The following is an 11,748-nucleotide window of genomic DNA, read 5'->3' as shown; positions in this document are numbered from 1 at the left end:
CCCATTTGTCAATTCTTGCTCTTAGCGCATACGCTATAGGTGTTTTGTTCAGAAACTTTCTCCCTGTACCGATGTCCTCAAGGGTCTTCCCCAGTTTCTTTTCTATTAACTTCAGAGCGTCTGGCTTTATGTGGAGGTCCTTGATCCATTTGGATTTGAGCTTAGTACAAGGAGACAAGGATGGATCAATTCGCATTCTTCTGCATCCTGACCTCCAGTTGAACCAGCACCATTTGTTGAAAAGGCTATCTTTTTTCCATTGGATGTTTTCAGCCTCTTTGTCGAGGATCTAGGTGTGTGGGTTCATTTCTGGATCTTCAATCCTGTTCCATTGATCCTCCTGCCTGTCACTGTACCAATACCATGCAGTTTTTAACACTATTGCTCTGTAGTATTGCTTGAGGTCAGGGATACTGATTCCCCCAGAATTTCTTTTGTTGCTGAGAATAGTTTTAGCTATACTGGGTTTTTTGTTATTCCAGATGAATTTGATAATTGCTCTTTCTAACTCTGTGAAGAATTGAGTTGGGATTTTGATGGGTATTGCATTGAATCTGTAGATTACTTTTGGCAAAATGGCCATTTTAACTATATTGATTCTACCGATCCATGAGCATGGGAGGTTTTCCCATTTTTTGAGGTCTTCTTCCATTTCCTTCTTTAGAGTCTTGAAGTTCTTGTCATACAGATCTTTCACATGTTTGGTAAGAGTCACCCCAAGATACTTTATACTACTTGTGGCTATTGTGAAGGGGGTCATTTCCCTAATTTCTTTCTCAGCCTGCTTCTCCTTTGAGTATAGGAAGGCCACTGATTTGCTTGAGTTGATTTTATAACCTGCCACATTGCTGAAGTTGTTTATCAGCTGTAGGAGTTCTCTAGTGGAGTTTTTTGGGTCACTTAGGTAGACTATCATGTCATCTGCAAATAATGATAGTTTGACTTCTTCCTTTCCAATTTGTATCCCTTTGACCTCCTTATGTTGTCGAATTGCCTGAGCTAGTACCTCAAGTACTATATTGAAAAGATAAGGAGAAAGGGGGCAGCCCTGTCTAGTCCCTGATTTTAGTGGGATTGCTTCAAGTTTCTCTCCATTTAGTTTGATGCTAGCTACCGGTTTGCTGTATATTGCTTTTACTATGTTTAGGTATGGGCCTTGAATTCCTGTTCTTTCCAAGACTTTAAGCATGAGAGGATGCTGAATTTTGTCAAATGCTTTTTCAGCATCCAATGAAATGACCATGTGGTTTTTTTCTTTGAGTTTGTTTATGTAGTGGATTGCATTGATGGATTTCCATATATTGAACCAACCCTGCATTCCCGGGATAAAGCCTACTTGATCATGGTGGATGATCGTTTTGATGTGTTCTAGGATTCGGTTGGCAAGAATTTTATTGAGTATTTTTGCATCAATGTTCATAAGGGAAATTGGTCTGAAGTTCTCTTTCTTTGTTGGATCTTTGTGTGGTTTTGGTATCAGCGTAATTGTGGCTTCATAGAAGGAATTGGGTAGTGTTCCTTCTGTTTCTATTTTGTGGAATAATTTGAAGAGTATTGGTGTTAACTCTTCTTTGAAGGTCTGATAGAATTCTGCACTGAAACCATCTGGTCCTGTGCTTTTTTTGGTTGGAAGACTTTCTATGACTCCTTCAATTTCATTAGGCATTTTGGGACTGTTTAGATGATCTATTTGGTCCTGATTTAATTTTGGTATTTGGTATCTGTCGAGGAAATTGTCCATTTCCTCCAGGTTCTCCAGTTGTGTTGAATACAGGCTCTTGTAGTAGGATCTGATGATTTTTTGGATTTCCTCAGTTTCTGTTGTTATATCTCCCTTTTCATTTCTAAGTTTGTTAATTTGGATACTTTCTCTTTGCCCTTTGGTCAGTCTGGCTAAGGGTTTATCTATCTTGTTGATTTTCTCAAAGAACCAGCTCCTGGTTTTGTTGATTCTTTGTATGGTTCTCTTTGTTTCTACTTGATTGATTTCTGCCCTGAGTTTGATGATTTCCTGCCTTCTACTCCTCCTGGGTGAAATAGCTTCTTTTTCTTCCAGGGCTTTCAGGTGTGTCATTAAGCTGGTAAAGTATGCTCTCTCCAGTTTCTTTTCGGAGGCACTCAGGGCTATGAGTTTTCCTCTTAGCACTGCTTTCATTGTGTCCCATAGATTTGGGCATGTTGAGTCTTCATTTTCATTGTGTTCTAAAAAGTCTTTAATTTCTTTCTTTATTTCTTCCTTGACCAAGTTATCATTGAGTAGAATATTGTTCAATTTCCACGTGTATGTGGGTTTTCTGTTGTTTTGGTTGCTATTGAAGACCACTTTTACTCCATAGTGATCTGATAGGAGGCATGGGATTAGTTCGATCTTCTTATATTTGTTGAGGTCTGTCTTGTGACCAATTATATGGTTGATTTTGGAGAAGGTACCATGAGGTGCTGAGAAAAAGGTATATTCTTTTGCTTTAGGATAGAATGTTCTATATATATCTGTTAAATCTAATTGGTCCAAAGCTTCAATTAATTTCATTATGTCCCTGTTTAGTTTCTGTTTTCCTGATGGGTCCATTGAAGAAAGTGCAGTGTTGAAGTCACCCACAATTATTGTGTTATGTGCAATGTGTGCTTTGAGCTTTAATAAAGCTTCTTTTACGAAAGAGGGTGCCCTTGCATTTGGAGCATAGATGTTCAGGATTGAGAGTTCTTCTTGTTGTATTTTTCCTTTGACCAGCAAGAAGTGTCCCTCAGGGTCTCTTTTCATGACTTTGGGTTGAAAGTCAATTTTATCTGATATTAAAATGGCTACTCCAGCTTGTTTCCTGAGGCCATTTGCTTGTAAAATTGTCTTCCAGCCTTTTACTCTAAGGTAGTGTTTGTCTTTGACCCTGAGGTGTGTTTCCGGTAAGCAGCAAAATGTAGGGTCCTGTTTACGTACCCAGTCAGTTAGTCTATGTCTTTTTATTGGGGCATTGTGTCCATTGATGTTAAGAGATATTAAGGAATAGTGATTGTTACTTCCTGTCATTTTTGACGTTATTTTTTAAATTTGATTGGTTAACTTCTTTTGGGTTTGATGAAAGGTTACTATCTTGCTTTTTCCAGGGTGAAGTTTCCCTCCCTGTATTGGTGTTTTCCTCCTATTATCCTTTGTAGGGCTGGGTTTGTGGATAGATATTGGGTAAACTTGGTTTTGTCATGGAATATCTTAGTTTCTCCATCTACGGTGATTGAGAGTTTTGCTGGATATAGTAGTTTTGGCTGGCATTTGTGTTCTCTTAGTGTCTGCATGAGATCAGCCCAGGATCTTCTAGCCTTCATAGTCTCAGGTGAAAAGTGTGCTGTGATTCTGATAGGTCTTCCTTTATATGTTACTTGGCCTTTTTCTCTTACTGCCTTTAGTATTCTTTCTTTGTTTAGTACATTTGGTGTTTTGATTATTATGTGACGGGAAGTATTTCTGTTCTGGTCCAGTCTGTTTGGAGTTCTGTAGGCTTCTTGTATATTCATGGGCATCTCTCTCTTTAGGTTAGGGAAGTTTTCTTCCATAATTTTATTGAAGATATTTGCTGGCCCTTTAAGTTGTAAATCTTCACTCTCATCTATGCCTATAATCCTTAGGTTTGGTCTTCTCATTGTGTCCTGGATTTCCTGGATATTTTGGATTACAAGCTTTTTGCTTTTTGCATTTTCTTTAACGGTTGAGTCCATGGTTTCTATGGTATCTTCAGCATCTGAGATTCTTTCTTCTATCTCTTGTATTCTGTTGTTGATATTTGCATCTCTGTCCACTGATTTCTTCCCAAGGCTTTCTATCTCCAAAGTTGTCTCCCTTTGAGTTTTCTTAGTTGTTTCTACTTCTGATTTTAGATCCTGGATTGTTTTGCTTAGCTCCTTCACTTGCTTGTTTGTGCTTTCCTGTAATTCTTTAAGAGATTTTTGTGTTTCCTCTTTCATGACCGCAGCCTGTTGACCAAAGTTCTCCTGTACTTCTTTAAGTGTTTTTTGTGTTTCCTCATTATTGGCTTTTGTATTCTCCTGGATTTCTTTCAATGATTTTTGTGTTTCCCTTGCAAGGGCTTCTAACTTTTGATCCATTTTCTCCTGAATTTCTTTAAGTATGTCCTTCATGTGTTCCTGTACCAGCATCATGACCAGTGATTTTAAATCCAAATCTTGTTTTACTGGTGTGATGGGGTATCCAGGACATGCTGGTAAAGGAGAATTGGGTTCAGATGTTGCCATATTGCCTTGATTTCTGTTAGTGACGTTCCTGCGTCTGCCTTTTGCCATCTAGTTCTCACTGGTGTTAGTTGGTGTTGTCAATGCTGGACTCACCAGTGCAAGCTGCCCCTTCCCAGGTGGCCTCTGGTGCACAGCTTACCTCCTGCACTGCCTGGAGACAGGGTGTTCTTGTCCAGGCTGTTCAGACCCTGAAGCAGACACCCGAAGGCTCCCGCTGAGGCCCACTGGATCCACCGGAGCACACGGACTTGGAGATGGGGTGTTGCCGCTCAGGCTGATCTGGATCCGGAAGCGTAGAGGTCTGAGGGCTACCTCCAGAGGCCTCAGGACTGAAGCCTAAGCTCTGTGCCACAGGGAAGGAGCTGTGCTGTGAGCTCCCAGACTGCCTCTGGGCGCACACCAGGTCCCCCGCACCTCCAGGGGAGACCAAGTGCTGTGGCCCAGGCCTTTCAGATCCTAAAGCAGGAGCCTGAAGGCTCCTGCTGGGGCCCGCTGGATTCACCGGAGCACACCGACCTCTCCCGCTGGCCACCCGGAAGCCCCTCGATATATTCTTTATTTACATTTCAAAATGATTTCCCCTTTCCTTGATCCCCCTTCCCCGAAAGTCCCATAAGCCCTCTTGCCTCCCCCTGTTCTCCCATCCACCCCTTCCCACTTCCCTGTTCTGGTATTCGCCTACACTGCTGCACTGAGACTTTCCAGAACCAGGGGCCACTTCTTCCTTCTTCTTGGACATCATTTGATATGTTGATTGTGTCTTGGGTATCCCAAGTTTCTAGGCTAATAGCCGCTTATCAGTGAATGCATATCTGATCTTTTGAGACTGGGTTACCTCACACAAATAGCTGATGCTCTAAGATCAAGAATTGACAAATGGGATCTCATAAAATTATAAAGTTTCTGTAAGGCAAAGGACACCGTCAAAAGGACAAATCGGCAACCAACTAATACGGAAAAGATCTTCACCAACCCTACATCTGACAGAAGATAATATCTAATATATACAAAGAACTCAAGAAGTTAGACCCCAGAATACCAAATAACCCTATTGAAAATGGGGTACAGAACTAAACAAAGAATTTTCACCTGAAGAACCTGAAGATGGCTGAGAAGCACCATAAGAAATGTTCAGCATCATTAGTCATTAGGGAAAGGCAAATCAAAACAACCCTGAGGAATTGTTATCCTAATATGTCACAAAATAGCTTTCAACCTAAACCTAAACAAAAGAAATAAAGAAGGATACTCCATTGTAACCAAAAAGACATTATAATCATAAACATGTATAACCCAAACTCAGATGCATTCAATTACACAAAAAGTATATTACTAGAAGTAAATACACAGACTAACATCAATCCACTGATACTGTATGATTTCTGTTTTTTCTTTTTTTTTTTTCTTTTTGCAAGACAGGGTTTCTCTGTGTAGCCCTGAATGTCCTGGAACTCACTCTGTAGACCAGGCTGGCATCAAACTCAGAAATCTGCCTTCCTCTGCCTCCCAAGTGCTGGGACTAAAGGAGTGGGCCACCACCGCTGGGTTTTGGATGATTTTAATACCCCAGTTTATCCAATAGATAGGTCATCTGAACAAAAAACAAGCAGAGAAATATTAAAATTAAATGACATCGTGTATCAAATGGACCTAACAGATACCTACAAATATTCCACACAAACATAAAGAATTTATGGTCTGCGAAGCAATCTACAAAATTTTCCCTAAAACAAATTATATCCTAGGACACACACACACACACACAAGAAAATTGAACTGATTCAGAATGAATTAAATACTTTGATGTAACTTGTGTGAATATAATACTGCAAACTTAAAATCACTAGGAATTACATAAACATATATAGAGATTAAACACTATAAGGAATGATGAGTAGATCAAAGAACAAACAAAGAGAGAAGTTAAAAAGATTTCCTATAACTAAATAAAGAGAATACAGGACAAAAAAGCCTGGGGGCACATGGAAAAAGAGTCCTACATGGGAAATTTGTAACTCTAAGTGCTTACATTAATAAAACAGAAAACATACAAATGAATAACTTAATGATGCAACTCAACCCTTTGAAAACCCAAAAATAAACCAAATCCAGAACCAGTTAATGGCAAGAAATAATAAAACTCAAGGCATAAATTAATGCAATAGAAACAAAACAACACCGAGACGCAACAAAAAAGAACTGGTTCTCCTGAAAGGGAAGGCACAGAGAAGGAGCGATGGGTCTGGGGTCCTTCAGAGATTCACCAGTCTGACTCAAGTTTTGCTTTTGGTAAATAAGAGGCATTTTAATTAAAAGAAGACTGACCAAGACCAACCCAGAGAGAATTCTCTAGATAAGGCCAAGGCTTTGTAGCAAAATCTACAGAGTTACAATTTGGGGAAGCCTGTCCAGGTGAAGGCAAGACTTGATTTTGTGACATGTCCAGCAGGAGCCTTGGCCATGCAAGCAAGCAGGCATTTTGTACAGAAGCAGAACTTAAAAGTTAGCCTGTTTAATCTTGTGACCCATCACTTTGTAGGACTACTGAGGCACTGAAATATTTTGCAACATTCAGCAATATTTGTAAGAGTAGCTCAACTGTACAAGGAAGTGGTCCATCTCAGGCTACCTGACAGGGTACATTCAAGATACAGTAATTTCCTCATGTCTTATGAGAGCTAAAAACAATTTGCTTTTACAGGCCTAGCACAGTAAATTTATCCTCTAAACATAATGTTACATTCTTCAGTGATATAGGAACAATGTGGTAGTTTGAAATCATTTCTTCTTTGCATGGGAACAAATTGCTCCAAGGTGTAATTAGAAAGAAGAGAAAGGAGACTGGAACAAACAAAATGACATCTGGGGTAAAGACAATCAGAAGAAATTCAAAGTTTTTAAAGAAAACAAAGTGCATTTCTTCCTTACAGTAAAACATTGGTATAAATATACTTGCACAATTGGCTTATACTGTCATAGGAAAACAAACAAACAGTGTCTCTCAACTCTTTAATCACATTTCTGTAAAAGTGTCTCCATACGTTTGAGAGTAGGTCAAAGAGCTGCTCAAGGGGCCAGAGATGGATCCGTGGTTAAAGTGCTTGCTGTTTAACCATGGTGACTTGATCCCAGGACCCACTGAAACCACATACCTCTCTACTTCAGCTATAATTGAATTCTTCCTACTGTTTTCTAGGGAGAAGTTCAGGGCTTTTGTCATTGCTAGGACTGTAAGCAAAGTAGTGATGTATCATTGTGAGTGGATCACCATTGACAATGGTGAGATTTTATTTATTCTCTTAGGGCAATGTATTGATTCGTGGTGAATTGGTACCAGTTTGGCAAGTTTCCTCCAATATTGAAACATTGAACCATATCACCCTTCATTCACTCTGAAGGGAAGCTCCTTAGGCAGGAAGGCACCTCAAAAGATTCCAAAATGGTCCCTGAAACTGATCAGATACACTAAGTTCCTTCCATGCCAGAGAACAATAAAAGCTGAAAGTCCCTCTCAGATGAAAGGAAGCTGAGCTGCCAAGAAGACTGTCAAAAGAGCCAACCTCATGCCGGCTGTCTGGAAGACGTTTAGACCAACTGAGGCACTTAGAAAGGACACTGTCCAACCTGTTGAGCCATCTACAGGCTGTGCAGTTTCTCTGGGTTCCCAGCTTTTTGAGCTGTCACCCACGCTGTGTGGGCTTTGGTGATACAGCTGTCTTTGAGTCATTTCTGCTCCTGTAAGTAACCCCTCACCCATATTCCTATAAGTAACCCCAATAAAACTTATTGGTTCACCACGTAGGACTTCGGTAGTATGGGCGCTTTGGTCTGTCCTGGGTTCCTTATCCAGGGTAAACAATGTTCTGTCACACAACAGTACCTACTACGTTTTATAACTGTAAAATTCTATTTATTCTTTGTAATTAGCAAGCATATTGTGTGTGAGCACATATTTTGAAGGTCACTTATAATTTGAGGGGGCACTTATGGTTTTATAGTTGGCCATGATGGGACAGTTTCCTAGAAGACAAATGTACTACTCAGGACCAACTGAACTAAGCTGAGATGACTTAGGTAACCCCGTGCTCTGCCACAGGGACTTAAATTTGTATCAATTCATTCAAACTTCCCACTCCAGCAAAGGAGCTCTGAAATCCTGGACCCAGGTTGTGTTTGGGGAGGGCATCTACCCTCCAAAATGTTGCTTTGGGGTCTTTCAGGTGACATCACAACCAGCTATGGAACCTTGAAGGCTGTGTCTAGGGGCAACCCCCTGAGTAAGACATCATTCGTGAGGTTGCCTCCGATGCTTTCGCTGCTAGGCTTAGGCCTCGTGACTTACTAGTGAAGAAATAAGACAATTGGTCCTATTTCAAAGTTGTATATATTTAGCTGGTTACAGCTACCTATAAGGATACTTCTGAAGTATTCTTAGTTCACCTTGGAGTCTTCTAGAGTGGACCCCTGACCCATAAAGTCAACTCTTTATAAAGAAGAGCCATTCAGAGGCTAATAGCTTTCCTTCCTTGGACCCACCAAGCGTTGGAAGAAGGGACTCTTCAGGCTCAAGGGACATCAACCCAAGAAAACCCACCTGGAGCCAGGCCCACAACTGCTTTTCCTTCAATCTAAAAAGGCAGAACTACAGGAGAACCAACACCCTCGAACAATCAATCTAAAATGCCTGGGATAGGGATGAAGCCCGAAGATGCAGGAAAAGCGCGAAAGCGCAAATTCCAGCATGAAAGGGGGGCAGAATCTGAGCCTGAAGATTTGGGACAAGTCCCAAGAAAGAAATTCCAGGAGGGAACAGAGATAGTATTTAGAGAGCCTGGCGATGCTCAGAAGACCACCCCTCAGGAGCAACAGCATCCGGACCATCAGGAAGAAGAGCCAGGCAGGGGTCATGTCCTTAAACTCCATGAGGAGAGTCCAAGAAAACAGAAAGTCCTGCAGAATATGAAAGAACCTCCAGAGCAGGCTAAAACGGAGAGGAAGCCTACTGATGGGGGCACGGGTCGCAAGCGTCCCCATTCCTCCTATTCCATCCTGGAGGAAAACGATCACCCCACCCCACAGAAAAAGCACAGAAGGTTACCTCCAGACCTTCAGTGTGTAGACCATGTAAGAGCCGATCCACACAGGCCAGACTTACCGGAAACATCAGCACAAAGCAACCTGGATAGTGGTAGCAGAGGTACTTTACTCCCCGACAAGACACCAGTACTTGCTGCAAATAAAAAGCCTCTCGGGGACAAGGAAAAAGGCAGAGAAGTGGATCGGATCATTAATCTTACACAGGAAATGGAGGAAGAAATAAAGAAGGCATTGGGTCCAGGGCCTCTAGAGGACATCCTAAGCAGTAGGTTCAAGCTACAAGTCACCCGAGAAGATATACAGACCCTGGAGAGTGGCCGGTGGCTGAATGATGACATCATTAACTTTTATCTCAACCTTCTCGTGGAGAGAAACGAAGAGCAGGGCTACCCGGCTCTTCACGTCTTCAGCACGTTCTTCTATCCCAAACTGAAGCACAGTGGCTACTCTTCTGTAAAAAGGTGGACGCGAGGAGTCGATATCTTTGAGAAAGAAGTAATCATAGTGCCTATCCACCAGCAGGTGCACTGGAGCTTGGTGGTCATCGATATAAGGAAACAAAATATTGCGTACCTCGACTCCATGGGTCAGTCAGGAAATTCAATCTGTGAGACCATCTTTCAGTATCTACAGAACGAAAGTAGGACAAGAAGGAACATCGAGCTGGACCCTTTGGAGTGGAAAAGATACAGTATGACATCAGAGGAGATTCCTCAGCAACTGAATGGGAGTGACTGTGGGGTGTTTACCTGTAAATATGCAGATTACATCGCTAGAGACCAACCTGTCACCTTTACTCAGCAGGACATGCCCTTCTTCAGGAAGAAGATGGTATGGGAAATCCTGCACAGTCACTTACTGTAACAACATCCACCTGGTTGCTATGGTCCCCGGCCCTGTACTTTTCCATCCACGTTTCTAATATACCTCAAGGAGGATGAGTTGAAGAGATTAGAAACACTGAAGGAGCTGTCTGACTGGACCAAGCCCACTCTCTTCACTATAGTGCTATCATGGGCTGTGGGACTGCTGCCCTAATGCCATCTCTAGGATGGGTGCAACTACTGCAAGCTTAGAAACTGCTGCTGTCCAGCCCACAGGAGACTACTTGTCCAAGAAATAATGTTATAATGTTGGATTTAGTCAATGAATTGGTGCTTTTGTTTATTTTGTTTGGTCTTTTGGTTGTGGCTTTGATTTTATTCTTTTGTATTTATATTTTTGTGCGTATTTTGCTTTTATTGATGATTTTGTGTTTTTTGTGTCTCCTGGGTTTTTTGTTTGTTTGTTTTGTTGTTGTTTTTGTCTAGTTTTGGCTGTTGCTTTTGTTTATGATTTTGGTTTTATTTTTGTGGTTTGTTTTTATATTTTGTTTGTGTTTTGGGTTTTTGTGGTTTGTTGCCTTTTGGTTTTTTGTGTATATTTTGTTTTTGTTGATGATTTTGTGTTTTTTGTGTTTCCTGGGTTTTTGTTTTTGTTTTTCTTGTTGTTGATTTTGGTGTAGTTTTGGCTGTTGTTTTTGGTTTTCTTTTTGTGGTTTGTTTTTATTTGTTTGTGTTTTGCGTTTTTTGGGGGGGGTTGTTGGTTTTTGGTTTTTGTTTGTGTTTTTCATTTTGTTTTGTTGTATTCTGTGTTAACTTGAAGTAAGGATAATGATAAATGACCATTTGTATCTCATATGCCATCTAGCGATGGATTGAATTATTGGGGTTTTTTTTCCTTTGAAATGTTCTATTCATTTTAAATTCTTCTTTAAAATTTTTGATATATATTCAGATGGAAATTGATATTTTCTTTTCTTCTTAGATTAACATTTCCACTGTGGAAGTCAGGCTTTTGTTATTTAGTGTTGACACTATTAGTTATACAATAATATATTTTGCATGTGATGCAATACGTTGTATTTAACCCTTCTATTCATTATCATATGGTTCTCTTTGTACTATTTTTACTTAATAAAGTTTAAAGTTACTAAAAAAACAACTGCTTCTTTGAGATAATAAAGAAGACTGATATCATCTTGGCCCAAGTAATGAGGAGAGGTAACCCAAACCCAGAGAGACAAATGTTCATGTTCTCTCTCTCTTGAAGTTCTTAGTTCAAAACCTCAGATATGAGTATATAATCTCGAGTAACACGTAGGGGGAAGTATTGATTCTGTAATTGGTTCTTGATTGGGTCAACAAAGGAGGTGAAGTCAATTACTTGGTGAAGAGAAAAAAAAGTGGTTCTTCCGGGTCCAAAAAGGAAGAGACTAGAAAGAGGAATTCAGAGCAGGCTTTGGAAGAGCAGGACACAACAGCCATGGAGTTCTCAGGGGAACTATTGCTTGTAGCTTCCACCACGGACAGAGGCCAAGGAGAAGGGAAAGGGCTAGTTGATAAAATTAGGACAGGAAATTCTTCACTC

General features: G+C 40.6%; 1 protein-coding gene across 1 annotated transcript; it reads left to right on the top strand.

The window, feature by feature from the left end:
* Nucleotides 1-5,999: 5,999 nt before the first annotated feature.
* Nucleotides 6,000-10,606, top strand: LOC127666608 (sentrin-specific protease 2-like). Its single transcript, XM_052159540.1, has one exon. The coding sequence runs from the start codon at nucleotides 8,923-8,925 to the stop codon at nucleotides 10,201-10,203; it is 1,281 nt and encodes a 426-aa protein (XP_052015500.1). The 5' UTR covers nucleotides 6,000-8,922; the 3' UTR covers nucleotides 10,204-10,606.
* Nucleotides 10,607-11,748: the final 1,142 nt, after the last annotated feature.

This window comes from Apodemus sylvaticus, chromosome 16, assembly GCF_947179515.1.
Source record: "Apodemus sylvaticus chromosome 16, mApoSyl1.1, whole genome shotgun sequence".
NCBI lineage: Eukaryota > Metazoa > Chordata > Mammalia > Rodentia > Muridae > Apodemus > Apodemus sylvaticus.
The sequence above is the reverse complement of the archived record's forward strand: the minus strand, read 5'-3'. Positions and strand labels throughout refer to the sequence as shown.